Source organism: Ixodes scapularis, unplaced genomic scaffold (assembly GCF_016920785.2).
Source record: "Ixodes scapularis isolate PalLabHiFi unplaced genomic scaffold, ASM1692078v2 PGA_scaffold0__279_contigs__length_252992795, whole genome shotgun sequence".
NCBI classification, from domain to species: domain Eukaryota; kingdom Metazoa; phylum Arthropoda; class Arachnida; order Ixodida; family Ixodidae; genus Ixodes; species Ixodes scapularis.
This window is the reverse complement of record NW_024609835.1, coordinates 85,661,092-85,680,987: the sequence shown is the minus strand read 5'-3', so window position 1 is coordinate 85,680,987 and position 19,896 is coordinate 85,661,092. Positions and strand designations below refer to the sequence as shown.

General features: G+C 47.9%; 3 protein-coding genes across 3 annotated transcripts in view; 1 reads left to right on the top strand and 2 right to left on the bottom strand.

Annotated features, from left to right (window-relative positions):
- Positions 1-19,896, bottom strand: part of LOC115316492 (neuronal acetylcholine receptor subunit alpha-10) — a 686,776-nt gene that overhangs the window by 361,214 nt on the left and 305,666 nt on the right. The window lies entirely within an intron of this gene.
- LOC115324933 (putative nuclease HARBI1) lies at positions 1,471-7,258 on the bottom strand. The gene is made up of 4 exons (XM_040218164.3): positions 7,050-7,258; positions 6,809-6,951; positions 5,842-6,010; positions 1,471-2,482 (listed from the first exon to the last, which is right to left on the bottom strand). Exons 1-4 carry the CDS (start codon positions 7,251-7,253, stop codon positions 1,832-1,834), a joined length of 1,167 nt encoding a protein of 388 aa, XP_040074098.2. The 5' UTR covers positions 7,254-7,258; the 3' UTR covers positions 1,471-1,831.
- LOC121047977 (neprilysin-2-like) lies at positions 14,499-15,692 on the top strand. The gene has a single exon (XM_040503745.1). The coding sequence runs from the start codon at positions 14,526-14,528 to the stop codon at positions 15,690-15,692; it is 1,167 nt and encodes a 388-aa protein (XP_040359679.1). The 5' UTR covers positions 14,499-14,525.

The window sequence follows — 19,896 nt, the reverse complement described above, 5'->3', positions numbered from 1 at the left end:
ACCCATCAGTTGTATTGTCCCTCCCATAACTCCTTCAATATTGTAGGTTGTTTCTATAAAATAGAAGGCAATAGGCAAACCATGTGTTTCCAATAATAGTTGTTTACTACTTGCAAAAGGATTACAACACAAAAATAGTCACTAAAACAGGAATTCAAGACACAAGCAGCCAATATATTGGGGTAGCTACAATGCACATGAAAATAGGAAGGGTAACAGGCATTCAAGTCAATGACAGCCAATGTACCTGGCTAGCTACAACAAAAATAAGAATATTTGTTACGGGTGCAAAATATCTATTCAAAAGAAATGAAAGGCAACCTGAAATGGACCAACAGAACCAAAAGGATGCCGCCAGTCAAATACACACAGTTAACATAATCGTGAAAACAAAAATAGGTCGAACTTTGGCACTTCTTGCTTTGGGCTTCTGGATTACAAAAATGCTCTTCCAGTTGCTTCCAGTTTTTACTTAAACAAATGTTACAGGGTCATACAGTCATGTCTTGTTAACATGGATGCCTGCATTCACAGGAAAAATCGTCCATAATAAAAGGTCAAGAAAATAAAACAAGATCATAGATAAGAATCGTAGCGAAAAGGAAATGGGGGGTTATTTAGCCATGAAATGAGGAAATGTGGGCTTGTACTTATACTTAAACTGAATCTTACTTTCATGCCCAGAAAGTAAAGCGTGTCTGCTACTTTTGAATTGCACATACCTAATTACCTTTTGAGTTGAAAGCCCAAAAAACCCTACTACACTTTAGGTGTGCAGGTCTTATCTCGGACAGACAAGGGACAATAGTGAATTCCCGGTACATGCTCTGGCCTCTACGGTTCACTAATTGAATTTTTTTTTCAGTGTGAGGATTTACATTTATAGTAACAAAAAAAAAAAAAGGTTGTATATAGTCTGGACTGCAGGTTTCTATATTAACGGTTCCTAAAAATTTCGTCCATATTAATGGGGTCCGTATTAAAGGGCAACTCCGGCCAAAACTCAAAATGAAATAAATTACTCATATCGCTGTAGTGACACACAATACGACTCCAGCCAAAATATTATGTCTGGGGGACGCCGCATACTCAACTAATGCCGATAATAAAAATGCGACCCGCCACGAGCCGCTGCTCCGTAGCGGGCGGCCAGCGGGTTGCCGATCGCTAAAGCAACATTGGTCCATGACGTCCAGTATCGTTCTCATTTCTTCCTCCGATCCGGGCATTGCGCGGAGTGCGCTTCTTTGAGCAGCTACCACCGCTACTTCGACTTGTGATTGGAGTGTTTAGCCGTTGCTTTTATCTGTAGCCCTTGTCGCTTCGGTATAGCCTTTTGTTTATTGGCTTGTGAGGACTCCAAGACTGGTTTTAGCGACCAACTCTGTGCACCGAAGACCGAACGAGTTCACGGGTTTTCCATTCGCTAGCTTTTGGGTATACGCACTAACTGTTGCTACATATGCTGGATAACTACCAGGTATACAGAATTAAAACAAAATTAGCATATCACCCATCTTTAGACGGCTAGCGCAGCAGAGGTAGGTGCCGCTCGGCCTGCATACTCGTTGATCGAGAACGATCCTGATGTCACATTCACATAGCAGCTAGTTTCGGTTTTGTTGGCCGCACCCCAAACAAAACTTTGAGGCGTCGATATCTTTAAAACTACGCACAATAACGAGAAAAAAAATACAGCTTGCAATTCAGGGACGCTGACTGCACTAAAAACAGGCATAATCCCAAAATCGAAAGTATGGACCGGAGTTGCCCTTTAATGAGACATGACTGTAAAACAATACTTGATGCAGAACATTATTTTGTGCAACGATCAAGGCCGATTCACATAATCACAAAGTCTCTCTCGTTTCGCAATTCCTCTGCTTCGTAGAACAGGGCGAGTCTCCTCAATTGTGTCATCGTCATCTGGCAGACGGTCACTTGTGGCTTCTACGCCCTCAATTTCGAGATCTCCTGACTGAATGCAGAGGTTATGTAGCACACAGCACGACATAATAAATTTACTAGCTGTGTCAACCTCCGCAAACTCAAGGTAGGACAGCTGCATGAAGCGGCGCTTCAGTACCTGGAAGGAGTTTTCTATTGTCACCCGTGTGGCAGAGAAGTCTCTGTTAAAATCTCTCTGTTCACGGGTCATCTTGCCGTAGTCCTTAAAAGGGGTCACTAAGTACTCCCTGCTGGGGTATGCCGCATCCCCTAGAATGTGGAACTTCCCTCTCCTACAGAGAGCGGGAAGCCTTTCGGAGAGGTCCGACAGGTCGAAAACCCTGGCGTCATGGATCCGACTCGAAACCCCCGTAAAAGCATCGATGAACCGGCGCTTGTCATCACATACCCCTTGCAAGGTTAATGACAGGGCCTCGTGCCGGTTCACATACGTTGCGGGGATCTTCTCGTCTGGACAACGGAAATTGATGTACGTTCCGTCGATGCATCCGATGACGCCGGGGATTCCAGAAACCTTGCAGGAAAAATAAGAGAGCACTAGCTGTTATGAACAGACACTTACGCTGTAAAGAAAAAAACAAAACAGAAAACAGAAACAAAGGGTACACATATTTCACAACAAAAGAAGGTGCGCTGTGTCTTCTAACAGCTTCACCTTTTTTTTAACTGATCTACATAGCTCCTAGTTCCTCTTTGACTTGTGTCTATTACTTGAAGAAGAGCGTCTGCCAGAAACTCAAGATTTGGTCACATTAAATTTCTTTCGTCCGTTAATTTGAAGACGTTGGTCGGGAAGGGGAATTCTATAAAAAAAATTTGAAAATTCCTATTTATTTATTTATTGGACCACATGGGAAGGGGATGGCTAAACTTTCTCCTCTTTTTCCATGTCCTATGATTGGTGTAAAGCCTTCAAATAGGGCCTTGACCTGCAGAGGCAACATGTGGACTCGTAGACAATACACGAAACTCCTTGCTTGACATACGCAGATGGCTATTGAGATGACCAGAACATCGGGGCTCAAGGGGTGATGCTTAAAAGGGCCCGCTGTACTAGAAATGAAACTTGTTAACACCATGGCTAAAGCCGAGGTGTGGGGATTAGGGTTTGAGAAGGGGGATAGAAGGTATCTGCGAAAAGTTGTGCATGCTTGACAATCTCTCTGGGGTGCAGAAGGCATCTTGGCAGTCGTTCTGCTTCTCGATCTTGCTGCCGGTATGGGAATGGCTGGTCAACTACTGGGAGTCACCTCACACTTCCCTCGCAAGGCCACTCTTACTACCATATTGGGCTAACGTGTTTTGGCTAGGGGGGGTATGTTCGGAGGTGTTCAAGTAATGTGTCATGATCGGCATGTGGTATATCCTGAATACCTGTCTTGCCGGTGGAGAAGCGGGGGGCAGTCCCAGATAAGGTGCAAGAGATTAGCTCTGCACTTCGATCCGCAGTGACAGCAGTGAACTGGTGTGTCCGCGGCTGGGGGGTACCATTTCCTGATGATACGCGGTGTGAAGGCTGCGTCTGCAAATACTTTGTTTAAGAATACTTCTTGGGCGCGCGAGAGTCGTAGTTGAGGATCGACTTGGGGCAGAGGTGTTAGGGCCCGTTTACACTCTTGCAACCGAGTACGACCGAGAGAGACAAGACCGGTTTTTAAGCCTCTTACGACGTCTTAGAACCAGCTCCGCTGCATCGCATCCGATCCTAAGACGTCGCAAGAGGATTAAAAACCGGTCTGGTCTCTCTCGGTCTTAAGGCCCGTTCACACTCTTGCAACCGAGTACGACCGAGAGAGACCAGACCGGTTTTTAAGCCTTTTGCGACTTCTTAGGACCGGATGCGCTGCAGCGCGGAGCTGGTTTTAAGAGATCGCAAGAGGCTTAAAAACCGGTTTGGTCTCTCTCGGTCGTACTCGGTTGCAAGAGTGTGAACGGGCCTTTACTCGGTTGTATATGTGTGACAATGCTTTATTGTTGTAAGAAATTGTTTACGTTCCCTGCGGTGTTTGGCTCTGATAAAAAAGAGGTACCATCGATACGACATTCTCGATGAGTCTGTGATCCAGGCGTAGGCATTAAGTGGCGGGTTGAGGGGAGGGTAAGGGGCGACTGAGTCATTACCCCCTCGAGCTGCCGTGGCTGTGTTATGTGCCACTGCGTTCCCTCCCGTGAATCCGGTGTGTGCTGGTGTCCACTGAATACGTAGGTCAAGGCCCACTTCTTGCAAGTCGTGCACTCGTTTCCTTATGGCCTGAGCCGTGGCGTCATCCGTGTTAATCTCAATTTCTTCGAGTGCTTCCTTGGCGTTCGTTAGTATTCTTATGGAGTCGTGTTGTGATAGGGGGCCGGGGATAGAGGAAAGGGCTCCCCATATTGCCAGGAGTTCAGCCTGCCGGGCGTCCCCATAGAGGAGGTGACAACTATGGGCGCCATTTAGTTCCGGTCATGTGGGGCAGTACCAGGCCATGCCCCCCTTGCCGTCATTAAAACTGGTGTCTGTGTAGATTATCATGTGATCTTGTTCGAACTGTTAGTGCTGATTGGCAATACGAATTTGAAGGGCCCCTTGTTCTCGGAACGGTATTGCCTGTTGTCTCATTTGAATAACCGGACTGTCCCATGGGGGCTCAGACTGGGGGCCCGGTTGTCTATGTGACTCAGTTGGTCCCACGCTAAGGTGCTGCACCGTGTTTTCGAGTCTATCTGTAAGGGCTTGTTGAGCAACAGCGTACGTTGCCCTTATAGGCGGTAGAGCCACTAATTCGATGAGCCGTTCTATCCGTGTATGTTTAAGAAGCACAGTGATGGTGCGGAGAGTGTCACGATGCAGTAGCTCCACATCCTCCATATGTTTCTTCGAAAGGACGTAAATTGGAAATCCATAGAGAAGTTTGCCGACTGCGACTGCCCGGGCCAATGTCTGACAGGCCTTTTGTCGCGCACCCCAGTATTTGTTAGACATTCGTCGTATAGCATGTAGTAGTGGGTTGCATTGTTGTCCGAGTTGTCTGATCCACGTTCGCAGGCTGTTACAGCTCGCTAGTTGCACCCCGAGTATACGAAGTTGTCCATTTCCGGACGTTATGGCTTCACTTCCTATGTACAATGTGATCTAAAGTGACACTATCAATACACTTCCTATTAATCTTTGAAACATCACACTTTCTCAGTTCGTTGAGATTGCTCGCAATGACTGCCTCTTTGTACCAGACAACCACAATGAACAGGTTGTCGGACAAGATTATAATTGCGTCTTGCCATATACTTCAACGACGCAAGGTAGCAAGTCCGGAGTCGTGCCAGCATCTTGGTAACCTTTCCACGACATTATCTCACTCAATCAGAGGCCAGCTTCCCTCCCCCCCGTTAAAGCCAGTGGTTAATGTCACGGAGAACAAGTCACTATTTTATCAAAGCAAGTGCAACATGCCTGTGGGCAGAGCAGATATTGTATTCTTAACTTGCCCAACTATACCTGACATTGTTTTTTTGGTTATTTGTATAAGCAGTGATAGCACAATGCTGCCCAGTAGATGTCTTTGTCAAATATGATGTGGCATGAAGTAAGGCACTGAATTACCTACTCTAACCTACTAAAACTCGAGATTCCACAACGCTTCCCTCCTCTCCAAGTCTTCAAGCGAGGGGTAGCAAAAGGCTAGAAGGAGGGAGAGGGGGAAGGCGAAGCGCAAACTGGTCATCGGTGTTTAAACATTGCTGAAACAAGTTGTGTCTTCATTTGCCGTGCACTGAACCGGTCGTTTCGAAGAGTCCGTCTACGGAATCACATATTTCAGGGGAAGAAATAAACACGGCACTGTCCCGAGAGATGGCCTTTTTTTTCTGCTCTGATCTAAAGAGAAATGTGCATACCTCTTCGAAGTCTGAAGCAAGGCTGTCCAAGTCCGCCGGAAACTTTATGACACTTGGGGCGATGGCCAGCAGATAGTTGACCACCCGCTCCTTCATATTATGGAAGCCGCCCTCGCTGAGATTGAAGCGGCCTGCGACATCTCGGATGCAGCACTTGTTTCCTGCGAACCTGGAGCAAAGAACTTTCTTCTTACTGGTAAAAAAAACAACATATTCCGCCACAATATTTCGTATATTTTTTCAGAGTAGTGAGTTGTTAGCCTCTGGGGGGCACATTTAGTTCCATCTACTTGGCTACTTTGGGTAGGATTCTTTGAACCAACTGCCTTTTTTTTTTTTTTCTATGAGAAACGTGGTAGCGGAGCAAAAGCTACAACAGGTACAGCATCACGAGGTCCCAGCTTTCGCACAGAAGCAAACAGAAATCTATGGCCAGGCACAGTGCGAGGGGGGAGGCCCATGGGCCCCCCCACCCCCCGAAATCTTCCATTTTGCTGGGACCTCCTCTCCCCCTCATAAAGCATTTTGTCATGGGCGGCGCCCACCCCCCTCCCCCCCCCGAAACAAAATCCTGGCTACGTGCCTGTCTATGGCCGATAAAAAATTTGTGCCCACCCGCAGTATTTTTGTTTACAGGAATATATCGATAACGAAAAAGCAGAGCAGGGAAACAAGTGGGCGCAGATGGAAGGCAGTAACAGTGCCAGTCTACTTTTCATAGGATATATTATCATATTGAAAGTAGACTGCCACAGTTCCTGCATCCTATAAAAAAGTGACTGCCGCTGCTCCTGCTCTCCATTTGCGCCCCCTTGTTTCCCTGCTCTGCTTTTTCACAACAGCCGATAGGACGCCCCTATCCTTTCTCTGCCTCTCCCGGTTAAAAAAACGCTATGTTATCAAATAAAATGGTGTGATAGGCACACTGTTTGCAGTTATTACGCAAAAAGAGAAATGTTGTCAGTACCACAGAAACGACAGGATGTGCTCCTCGGCCGTCTTTTGCGGAATTCCTCCTCTGGAGAACGAGTCCGGGTAGAATGAGGACTCCTCGAAATCTGATATGAGGTCGTAGCACGCTGACCGTGGCAGCCTGAAGTTCCTCCGGAACTGCAGAAAGCGTACGACATGAAGATCGACCCCGCACGCCAAAAGGAAAAGCAAAGAATCAAATGAGACGCCTCCCAGAATTCCGGCAGAGTACGTACCTCCTCGTCCGAGTATTTGTGGACGACGTCCTCGATGTAACCGACGATCTTTGGCCGTTTAGTTGGTGGCGGAAACAACTTCTCCAACATGTAGGCGCACGCGCGGGCTTCACTTTCGTCGTCACTGCCGGAGTCGTAGCTAGAGCAGCCGCCTCGAGGAAAAGAAGTGAGCAGAGCCAAGATCCCCGCCTTCCGAGCCGCCATGTTTGTTTACCGAGACGAGGCAACACCTCGACTAGGAAGACGAAGCGAGGGAAAGAAGGGGCCGAAGGAGGCGGAGAGCGGTAGCTCAAGGCCGCGCCGGCCCGCAGTGCGCAAAGCTGCACGGTCTCCTTTCGACGGTGCAGCTGGTGCAGCAACGCGCCGGTGTCGTGCGTCGCACCAAGTCCCAAATGAACGTAGTGCAGCCGCACCGACACGACCATGTGAACGCGACGCGTCCGTCGGTGCAGCGCGGTGCGGTGTGGTGCGCCCCAATTGAATGTGACATAAAAGTGCGAACTATTGGCTTTAGATGAATTCTCGGCGGCTGCACGAGCGGTCATGCAGCAAGTGCTTCAGTCTCAAGGCAGCCAAAACCTGCTGCGTTACTAGAGGAGGTGTGGCAATCGCTCGCTTCGTCCAGCTGGAGAAAATGGCAAGGCTGTTCGGCACGCAGCGTCAGCATAAATACGCCCACAGCAGTGCCGCAACGGCACCCCGCCGCACTGTGAAAACTAAAAAAAGAAAAAAAAATGTCTTCAACGTTGATCACAATCGTGAAGTTCCTCATAATGGATCTTTCTTTGAAATACAGCACGCATACTGCTGACCTTGTTTCAAAGCATTAGCCCGCGTCTGGAAAAGTCCGTTCCCATGTTCGGAATGTTTCGAGTTTGTACAGCGGAGCTGTTAAGGGCCAGTTTCCCTAGGGTCGTGTCCTTCCTCAAATGACCTGATGACATAGGACTCTGGACAGCTACCGCCATCTATGAGCGACGGCAGCAACCAGACAACCGGCTTTCCGGTTGTCTGTTAGCCACCGTCGCTCATAGATGGCGGCCACCTTTCGAGCCTTTCCCCTTTGGCTTGCCGACTTGCAGCCGACCATTACTTCATTCCCACCATAGCACAGTTTCGCTGGTCTTCCTTTGTTCACCAGAGTGGAAAGGCTGAAGGATTTTTTGTTTTGTTTTGTTTTTTCGGAACAGCACACAAGGTCTCCCTTTTGCCTCCTGACTTTGAAGGCATACACCCAGTGTTGGAGCCTGGTGCGCAACAGTGTTTTTGTGGCTTTTTTTTAGCCATAACAGAATTGGGCACGGCACACTGAGCTCAACACAATAAAGACAGCCTGCAGTCAAGCTACGGTGGACTTGTGAAGCCCCTGGATGTACTTCCTCTTTTACCTTCTATTTCCTGTAGTGCAGGGTGGCGCTGCTATCCACTTATCGATAGAGTGCCTTCATACACACGCGCGCTTTAGCTTGAGTGGTGACATCTCAGCCATTTTCACGCCCAATCGTTTTTTTATGCATTTTGAAGTGCGCGCAATACGGTGTTACTCAGCTCGAGCGCGCAGCTTTGGGTAATGCATAGACGCCATTTTATCGCCCAAGTCACACACCGAGTGCGCGAGAGTGTCACGCGCTGGCACATTCAGTGCAACAATGGATGTCTTCACCCTGAGACAGACAGACATGTAGGCACCCTACTTATCGATAACTCTCCCCCTCGTGATAACCCACCACAGCTCCGCATGCTAAATCACTGAGTCACTTTTGCAAGCGCGCTTGTCAAGGCTGGTTCACACATTTGCAACGGTTGCGTTCGCATACAACCGAAATGACTGTAAAGACAAAGTCACCGGGTCAAGTGTTCGCCGTACACAGCATGGCAAGCGATGCAAGAGGTAGCTTCGCGAAGCCGTCCATGAGTCATGGTTTTTACGGTCTTTTGGTCTTTACGGTCGTTTCGGTTGTACATGAACGCAACCGTTGCAAATATGGGAACCAGCCTACACACCTCCCCCTTCTAGCACACCATAGTAAAGGCTACCTGCTCACGCTTGCACAGCTTTCGCAATTAGTTCATACTACGGTGAGATGAAGTATGGCAACACATAAAAATATAATAAAGACTAAATATGATGTATTTTGAACGTAGAGGTGAAAGAAGTTCAGAATAATAAGCGCATTTTCTATTGTTGATGATGCCATTGACCAGAACGAATAGAAAACCAATACGACAAGAGCGCGTCATAACCATGAATTAACATTCAGTTATGAACATGTGAACACCCAACCGATTTACGGGTGTTTCAAGGAAGAATTCGAGTGAGAATCATGAGATTTAAAACATCACAAGGGGTCACGTGCACCGATTCAGCCAGTCCTACCTCTTTAATTCTAATTCGTTATTGTTTGACGCTCTAGATGACTCTAGAACTATTTCGTCACTGAACGTTCGTGTTTGACACTGATGGACACGCCCTTTGAAGCAGCAATTGTTTTTCTTCGTCCCTTTTCAGTGCCATTTTAAATATTCAAAATATAAGCCAGCTAGATGCATCATCGACCCCATTTTTGTGGTTTGCGAAATTTTATACCCAATTACAGGAGCTGTCAAAAAAAAAAAGATGTAAAAAGAAAAAGAAGACATTTCTCAAGACATGAAAGACGAGGACGATTTCCGCAACCTTTTTCAAGATGAAGTTTTCCTGGCAAACAACACGCTTATACACATAAGAGCTGCAAGGTATGGACGTAAAATCGATATACTGCAAACACGCTGTGGAGAGGACATTCAGTGCCCCAGTGAAATCTTGTTGAGGTGACCCGGGATGGTGATACTGAGGCGGCCACCATGATTGTACGCAGAGAGGAACGCTACAAACATAGGCTATAAACCATGAACGCTCTTAATATTTTAAAGAAGCAACGACTAGAAGACTCGCATCACTACCATCCGATCTAGTCGACCGACATGCTGCGTTCCGAATCGGACGACTCCACCGACTCACGGCCGGACCACGAGGCAGAAGCCAGGAGCTCAAGGATTGAGTTCTTCTGCAGAGACGTCAAATGGCCCGTCCGACGTCCCAAGAGGCCGGCACTCTCGACGTCACCACCTTTCAAGACGCATCGCCGCCCCAGCCGCACGAGAGATGCTCCAAGTTCGCAAGAGTATCTCTCGGCCCACAGCACCACTGGTGAGTGGTCACCAGAAACTGGGAGCCCACCATTGCTTGAAACAAGCCCTTCCACACTATCTCGCCTTACCGAGACACCCCCGACAAGCGCGCCTAAATTTGGTTACAGACTTTCGCCCGGAGCATCCCTCGTGGCTCAGGGACCTTCACGGGACTTACAGCAAGTGGCACTCTCGCTGACGGAGTTTTCTGATAGCACTTTACCACAAACTTTCTACCAAGAACAAACACCAAGGTCGCCATATATCGGAGGGCCGTTGCGACAGCGAGCACAACGCAAATCATTCCCTGCAGACATAGTTCCTAGCCATCAGTTATCCTTCTTCCAAGGCAGAGACAGGTCACAGATGCGCGTGCCCTTCGGTTTGTCCGGTGAGCGGAAGGCAGACAGCCGGAGTGATCCGAACTCTAACCTGCCGCAGCTTCTCAGGATAGGGAAGTCGATATCGGAAGGTAACTTGCTCTATGTACGACCGGAGAAACGAAAGCGTCGTCGGAAGACGAGAGATTCTCTTCCGTTGGCACTATCTCGCGAAGACCCGACGGTCCGAAGGCGTACGACCGAGCCGCTTGCTACTCTCAAGAAGGTGCCGGAGCCTATGACGACAGACGACACACCACCAACGTCATTTATGGTTGAGTACCACGAGCTCGTGGCAGTCGAGCTAGCTGAACGTGAACTCTCTCCGGCGAGAAATTTCGGCATTGCACCAAGAAGCCCAACCGCTAGTCGTGCGCCCTCTCTAACATCAGACGCCAATACCCGCTTAGTCGAGGCGGATGATGGGCTGATCAACGAAAAGCCTACGCCGGAGACAAGTCTCCTGAGGTGGCCTCTGCCTACGCAGCGCAGTAAAAAGACATATGATGCCGCACCCATTCCACAGCCGAGGCGAATTTCCATGGCTACATCCCGAGGGGACAGGACGGCGCGGAGCGACACCTGCATGACTCATGCCTGTAGGACGCCCCCTGAATCGAAGAATGAAACTTCGTTTTTCGGCCATTGGAAGAAGGTATTCGATACGCGAGGCCTGGAGACTGCGGCGGACGATCCAAGCAGTAAAGAGGAAGTTACCGCAAGTATGAGTCAGGGCATCGGGACTTCCGTTCCCGTATTTAGGGATGGTTTTCCACACGTCATTTCAGCCAGTGAAACGGAGCGTGAGCCGAAGGCAATAAACGAGGAGCACATGGTGATTTCAATCGTGCCTTCACACACAGCAGGGACAGACCTACTGACGGAAAATTTTGAGGGTAATTACCGAACAAAGAAAAGGGGGACAGTGAAGGAAATGAACAGTTCACGCCGGTCATTCAACACAAGACATTTGGATGCAGATCGACTAGTTAAGCAGACGACATCCGTCAATAATCTCCTACATAAAAAGAAGAAATTAACAGCAACATTTATTGAAGATGTGATTAGTGGCAGTACTGCTGCCACAGAACTAGAAAGTGAAAACAAGAAAAAGGATGGCCATGTCGAATTTGGAGATACTGCAGGAAGCTTCCTTTCAGGTCAGCCCCGTCGAAGGAGCACCTACACTGGCATGCACGATTTTGATATATCTTGTATAATAGCCAAAAAAGAGAAAACCCCCGTGAAAAATCAAAACATTCCTACATTCCCAGATGCCGAAAGAAAACCTAGAATTGAGGAGGTGCGATCTGGATGGGAAATGGCAGGTGCCTCCCACCCTTCACCACGGTCTGTTGTGCACACGTATTTGAAGTCACACCACGAGAACTGGTCTTCGAACTCAGAAAGACGCGGCCGTGATTCTTTATCATCGAGCATGACAACTAAAGGAAATGATTATTATAAAGGTTACTTGCATGCCGGCAAGGTTTTACCATCTTCGACGTCTACAATGCCTCCAAAGCATGAGAAGCTGGTAACAGCGTTGCCGAAGGTTGATGAACGTTTCGAATCTCGGAATGTGACACATGGTGGTGAACTTATAGAAAAAGTGCCAGTAGAGTGGGAAGTCTCTCCACAAATGGAACAACCTGGTATGGTTTACAAAGGTGTTGATAATCAAAATATGCTTGAAAAGGATAATGGTTTCGATCAGTTGGCCAGTGTCCATAGCTTGGGAAAGCCTGTGAAACCCCCTCGAACGTCTCTGGACATGCCGACGAAAGGCGGTGTTCCTGACGAATTGAAGCAGGATCAGAAAACAATTATTGCTATCGTAGAACGCAAGACACTTCCGGAAAGTGAGGAAGAGGAAGAAGAGACGGCGCTGCATGTCGAGTATCCGCCAGAAGGAACACCTTATGCACGAACGCCGTCACCCCCTGCTTCTTTAAAAGGGGCACCAGGTTCCACGGTAACCAAAGGCAAGGATGAAGGGAAAGCGTTGGAAGACGGGAAGTGGCCGTCGGGTGCCGTTTCATCCACTGCGGGAGAAGCAGTGCCTGAGTCTCTAACAGTCTTACAAGGCGTGCAAGTGAGTGGCGAAAGTACAGTCGGGCCAGCAGCAACACCAGAAATTAAGTCTTCAAAAAAGCAATCAAATTTAAGTTTACAAAAGACGGCAATATTGTCTAAGAGTCAGAGGACGCCAGAAGAACCATCTAAACCGTTTGAAAAAGGCAAAGGACAAAAATCTGAACTGAAGTCTGCAGCATCCGCAAGCAAAGTTATTTCCACGCTGGGGAAAGCCGCGAATTTTTTCAAATCAAAATTTAAAGATGAAAAGTCGAAGAGCGGAGAAGGTTTCAAAGTTGTGCCCCCGACAACCAAGGTAGAACTGGAATCAGAGATGAAAAAACCTGAAAGCGTTAAGGAATTAGCGCTAAGGGATGTGGAGGTGGTGGGTGCTGAGAACGTAAGGGCCGAGTGGGTTGGAGAGGATGAAAAACCCATATCAGAAAAGGACGTCCGGCCTTTCAATGAACAAGCCTTAGTACTTATATCGGATGCAGAGAGGCAAGAGAAGGAAGCCATGTCACCACCAAAACACGAGTCTGAGATGCAGGCTAAACCATCACCACAGCCACCGATACCATTGCACACGAAACATGGGGTGTCGGTTAAAGTAAGCTTTGTCAAACCCAAGGGAAACGAGGCGTATTACATAACAATGATTAAAATAAGAACTATACCCTTACTGGTCCTGCTTGGAAACATCGTGGTGCTCATCATTTTGTTGATAGGGTCGTATTTTGACCTTTTCTGGTGGTTCTATATCGAACCCGCAGTCTTGACAGAGTCTCCATCAACGAAGAAAGGCCTTGGTCTAGTCTGTAGGAGCATTCGTTGTGGTCTCGCTGGTACTACTCTTTACTATGCTCTCAACCACAATGTGGAGCCGTGCGACAGCATGTTTGAATTTGTCTGCAAGCGCTGGATACACGAACCGAGCGCTAGGTATCAAAAAGTTATCCTCGGAGCCGACAAGCATTTCATGGAAGAGACATACAAAGAAATGCGAGACATTGTCCAGAGCCCCCACATTTTTTCACGCGGAAGTACCGCTTTCATTAAGGTGGCCAAACTTTACAAAGGTTGTCAGAACAAAAACAATGCCGATTTTCAGCATCTGAGGAAACTGAAGCAGGACTATGGGTTAGATGGATGGCCGTTTTTTATGAACTTCAGCGGTGATGCAGAGAGCGTGCTAGCCAGATTCATCGGAGACACCGGCTCTGGTACGCTAATCTCAGTAAGAATTATTCCAGATCCCGAATCTTCAATTCAACCCAGCCAGAAGTTGATTGCCTTGGAGTGCTCTACATTTAGAATACCGATCGACACACTTCTGAAGTACAGGGAAAGTCAAAAAGAAATCATAAAAGCGTACAAAATCCTAATTTCGCACAGTGCCGAAGATTTTCGCAACGCGGGCAGAGAAATAATGGTGGACCAGATTTTTAAATTTGAAGTGAATCTTGCGAACAGGTGCAATAAGGATTGCCGGCAGATGCCCCTTAAAAAGATAAAAGTTCGAGACCTTTCTGATCCAGGAACTCAGTCAAGCAAAATGAACTGGGACAAATTTCTTGGAATTGTCCTGAGTCATACCGCACATTCAATTTCACCAGAAACCGAAATATTAGTTAGGTCTGTGCCCTACTTAAAGAAATTGGGCGCATTACTTCACAACCAAACTACGAAAGTCAGACTGATGAACTATGTGGGCTGGCGGTTTATGGCAAAATTTGCTCGACACGCTAGCGCCAGATTCGAACAGCACTTTGAAAAATTTCAGACCACAGCCATCGGCCAAGAGGAACTTCCGAATTGGAAGAGGTGCTTACTGGACACCGCTGAAGTGATGCCGTTTGCAGTGGGCCGACTTTATGCGGAACTCAAGCAGTGGGAAGCAACCGATTTTAAAGTACACGAGTTGGTGCTGAATCTTATATCAAGCCTAGATCATATGCTCCAGGAGTTTAACTGGGTGCAAGGCGTGACCAAGCAAAAGGCCAAGACCATTCTCTCGAGCGCAAACATAGCTGTTGGCTACCCGCAATGGATACTGGACAACAAAGCGCTGGACCAGTATTATGAAAAAATTCCTATAAACGGCGTTTACCTGAGTCTTTACGAACATGCCCTTAGAAACCGATTCATTCATCAGCTCAACATAAGTAATTCTTACAGCAGGATACCAACGAAAATGGCGCACTTCATCTTTCCAACCAAGATGGTCGAACTTCACCAGAGATCGGGGCTTCTACGGGAAACCTTGTTCTACGACATCCGGGAAAACACATTCGTCATACCTTCGGGGGTCTTCAGCGCCCCTTATTACAACCCGGACTTGACATGGTCCATGAACTACGGAGGGCTCGGCACTCTGGTGGCTCGGGACATCATCAGAGAGTTTTTCCACGCTGTGGACGCCCGATGGATGACAGAAACTGATCGGCACGTCTATAGAAATGGTTCGCAGTGCGTGCTGCGAGCCATCGGTAAAAGAAGTCAGAGGATGCCGGAGGAGGCATTGCTGCACTGTTCCAGCCTCGTGAGAAGTCTACTTTCGCTACGGCTAACGTATAATGCATACCACCTGCACTTGGGCGTCCAGGACGAAGCGACGCTGCCAGGACTCGAAGATATGAGTCCCGACCAGGTGTTCTTCGTGGCGGCTTTCCGGACGCTGTGCACACAAATCCGGGAGCTGCACTTCGTGCCCGTGGTGCATCTCAACGGTACCGTCACCGAACTGGACTATTTGGACGGCCTAATGCGAGGCATGAACGAGTTCACGGACGCCTTCAGCTGCAACAAACTCCGAGATATGCCCAACGTGGTCCAGCAGTGCTTGGCACCGAGTTCACCGGCCGCAAAGTTGAGGGCGAGAAAACGAACCTTGTGGCATCCGCCAGCCATGCACTTCACGACGCCGGACAACCCCGTGTTGACGACCGAAAGGCGAACCGCTTACAAAAGGAATAGGACCGTGTTTAAACGTCCTTATCACCATATTCGCCCGTGAGCCAGAATGTCTTTTTTTTTTTGTTCAAGTGCGTGGTGCTATGGTGGCTGTTGTGGTAGTAGTGCTTCTTGTACAGTTGTAAATATTGTTTTAACTGGCTTGTGTTTTTACTTCGAACAAAAATAACTTCCGAAAGTCGTCACAATACCATTGTATGCACATAAACCCTCCTTTCTTTATTTTAAACGCCGGGGCTCATTGTGGTGTACACGAATTATTTGAGCGAATCTGCATGTATACACTAAGCCTGTATGACAGCCATTGCTATTATGGTTTGACCGATGATAACTAAGGTAAACTAAAACGATTAATCAAAAACTTGAGCTTGTCTTGCTTTATATTTTAGTCGGTAGTATTTTTTAATAATATCCAGACTCGAGAGACGCTTTTCTTTGATGAGGAGTTCACCCGCTATGGAGTTGTGCTCCTGAGACGGGTGGGGAAGGGTTGGAAAGGGTGAGGGAGTAAGGGGGATATCATGATGATGGTAGTGACGTCTTATATGAGACTATGTCCACCCGACTCCCTGATGTACTGCATCAAGAAGTCGAGGATGGCTTTCCTGTACTGAGGGGTACCCGTTGGATTGGTCCACTCCTCGAGCGTCGTAGGCTCGTCTACGCCCTGGATCTTGTCCAGAGCATCATTTCTATGATGCTCGAGGCCCTTACAGGCCCAGAGTAGATGCTGCAATTTTGCCTCGGCTCCTTCCAAGCACCTCGTGCAGGTTGGGTTCATATCTTCTTTCAGGCTAAAGAATACTAGTTTGGATGGTGTAAGTACAGTATTCGTCCTTATTCTTCGAATCCTGATGGTTTCCCACCGACTGTATCCTGCCAGTATGTTGCTGTTTGTCGGAGGAAGCTGGCCGCGGAGGTGGGCCTTTCTGTCCAGTTTGGCGCCTTCGTCTTCTCCCAAGAGGTTGAGCCTGGCGCGGAGTGAGTGCTACAGGCTGTTTGCGCTGTAGAGTTTTGCGCTGCGGCTCGGTGTGCCCTCTCGTTCCCGAGAATGCCACTGTGTCCGGGTAGCCACTCGATTGTAAGTATGGAGCCCCTTGTGCGGAGCTCCACTGACACTTTCTTTATCTGCTTTACCGTGCAACTCTTTGTTCTGCTGCATCGGCACGGACGTATTGATTCTAGCGAGTGCATAAAAATTCGTTCCAAGGCTGCCAAATTCTCCATAGCACCATTTATTTTCTTCTTCTTCGTTCCTTGCCTGGCTGGACCTGTTTCTTGAGCACGTCTTTCACTGCCGTCAAGATAGCCCTCAGTTCCGCCTCTCTGATAGAAGCCCCCTCGGAAAGTATATCGGTGCTCTCTTCATTCTTTCGTGGATCGTACCACGACGTAGTCGTGGCGTTCTCCGTCTTGACGGCGTCCGTGTACCGCAACTCATCTTCTGTCGCGTGCGTTTCGCACCAGCTTGCGCTTGATATTTTTTTTAATGTTTAATTCGGAGCATTCAGAGCGTAGCTTAAGACGTACTTCCTTTAGGCTAAGTTAAATACAACCGGAAAAGCTTGCTTTGCAATATCTTATATTTGCTGCCTCTAGGAGTCTCAATCCGTGACTTGCTGGAACTTCTAAAATAAAAGAAAAAATTAATACAAAATAATAACGTGTTTTTTACGATATATGAAATAGATTATAGTGCCCGTAATATACGAATTTGGAATTGTTTATAAGATTGCAGGACTGACTCAAAGCAAACCCAGCAAAATGGACATTTTTTTTTTTTAGTTCCTGGAGTTCGCAAACACATTGAAAACTTCAGGTATCTCTTATTTTTGTTTATGACGTCATTGAAATTGACCAGTGGGGAGTATTCATTCGCGACCTCAGCTTTGTTGGTTCTGTGCTTCGCGGTGAAAGGGAAGCTGAAGAGGTTCTTGAAAAAAGAAGTGGGATGTGGATTGAAATATAATATATATAAAATATAAAAAAATATTGAAATCCCGGGAATCTAAATATCATGTTCGTTTTCCCCGAAGATGTAACTAAACACGAAATAACACGGAAAACCCCCAACCGGTCGTGACGTCATAAAAGGATCTTTCGGCTACCAAGGGCGTGTCTCTCGAGTGCACAGCGCGTGCAATTGCGAGCTTACCAGGTACTGTAAAACCCTTAATTTTCGCGGACCCTATTTTTCGCGGATCGGTCACAGAGGACATAATCGCGGCAAGTAAATTTCGCGAATTCCAGACGCCTGCATCGAAACTCTTAACGACCGGAATTTTCGCTTGCTCTTAAACTCGCGAATATTTCAGTTCGCGAAATTCACCAAAAAATTAAGGGCTCGCGAAAATTAAGGGTTTTACAGTACGATTCGCTGCACGGACGGCAGTATTCTAGTAGTGTTGACGATTGGGCTAGTTGGTCATTCATATTAGCGGAAAACAAACAGCGCAAGGACAAGGACAGAGTAGAAGGCGGTAGACACACACTGCGCCAGCGCTGTGTGTGTCTACCGCCTTCTACTCTGTCCTTGTCCTTCGCTGTTTGTTTTCCGCTAGTATTCTAGTAGTTGACGGCAGCGACAAGGAGAAGAAGAGAAGGATTAACACCCAGCCAAAGAAGTCACCCGTGAAGAAGCGACCGAGCTGGCCGCGAAACGTCGGGCTGTTTAAACACAGTTCGTTAGAGCACCTTCAGGTTCCTTTATTAATTTGCACTGACAGTCTCACACCAGTCGCGACGTCTTTTTCTGACCTTTTTGAAAACAGCAAGAGTGCGCGTGCACAACTTTGATAGACGCTGACGTTGCGCGAGAGTGGGGATTCCGAAAACTTTTTTATGACCAAAACGCTTCAAGAATGAGGGGCTTCAGCGGTACTTTAAAAATGATCGTCTGCAGCCTGCGTGCACCGGATTAAAAAATAATCACGATATTCGCAATCCTGGAAGCCAAATGAAGCCGATTTCAGTGTTTCTACTCAAATACAGAACCGCTTCAGTTGCCCTACGTTCGCCAGATACTTTTCGCACTGCAAAGCTTCTTTTTAAGGCAAGCAGTAGGTTGTTTTATCCACAGCTCGCGCTGACGGCACGGGCGTGCAGTCCTCGCGAGTGATGGTCGTGGAAAAGTGTTTCGTTCCATTTTGAGAATGAAGGCGACCCACAGATCCACACGAGGTGGAAACGAACGCGCAGTTCCCACACCGGGCGTGAGCAAAAGCGCATTTCCCGCACGAAGTGCGGGTTCTGTGCGTGACCAGGAACCAGATTCGGCGTGAGTAGACCGCGCAGGCGCCCGCCAGCAGAGTCAGGGCCCGCTTTTGTAGCCTGCCTTGTAACTTGGCAAATGATGAACCATAAGCCCCACGTTGCGTGCCGACGGCTTCGATATTCGCTGCGTTTACGAGCGCAACGCACACATATTGAAGCATGACGCAGCAAAATGTCTGATACTTCGTTGCGGAAAAACCGCACTCCGGTGATACATGGACACGTTCCGGTTGGCCCGCCAGGGCCGTAGCTTCCGCCATACTGGCATGTTGTGCGATCACGGCTTCCTGGTCTACCCAGCATTTTTTCGCTTCAGACACTGGCTAAGCGGCGTCACCGCTTAGCCTAGTTAATAGCTCACGTTTGAACAATGGAGCCGCCACCCCCAGGGATACACAATGTTTCTTGCTTCAGTCGCTAGGTAGAGCCAAACCAAACACCACTGCAGGTTGCCTATAGCTAGAGTTGCGCGTCTGTTTTCCACGTGCCACCGCGCAGGTTGGCACGTGCCACTGCAGGTTGCCTATTGGCGACGAGATGTTTTGGTGGCGCCACCTCGTGGATTGTTTCCTGTGACGCAGCTGGTAGGATGCGAGCAGACGACACGCTATGTCAAAGCCCGGAGCGGCTATGTTACTTCACATCTATGCCGATTAAAAACGGTTGATATATTAAAGAAACGCGTATAGCGTTTTGTGAGTGGTCTTTGTAACGAATAACAGCGCCTCGAATTGGCTTTTTATATTACAAAAAAAAAATTTAAAACGTTCAAGAACAAGCCTGGAGCTCCACATTAAAGCGTGCGCGGCGTGCGTCAGGGCTATTCAAAGACACTCTGATTCCTGTTTTTTCGCATCTGTGGAGGCTTCTGTAGAAAATGGTTTTGCATTCACCAGAGTAAATTTCGTGCCGTCTTCTTAGCTGTGCTCGCGCGAACAGTTGTGTTGCAAAGCGCTGCAGACTGGCCTTAGCTA

Coding starts and splice junctions, on each gene's coding strand:
- LOC121047977 (XM_040503745.1), top strand. CDS start 14,526: ATGCCGTTTGCAGTGGGCCGACTTTATGCGGAACTCAAGCAGTGGGAA.
- LOC115324933 (XM_040218164.3), bottom strand. CDS start 7,253: ATGGCGGCTCGGAAGGCGGGGATCTTGGCTCTGCTCACTTCTTTTCCT. Junction 6,011..6,808: donor CACATCCTGTCGTTTCTGTG/GTACTGACAACA, acceptor TCTTTGCTCCAG/GTTCGCAGGAAACAAGTGCT. Junction 2,483..5,841: donor TTGCTTCAGACTTCGAAGAG/GTATGCACATTT, acceptor TTTTCCTGCAAG/GTTTCTGGAATCCCCGGCGT.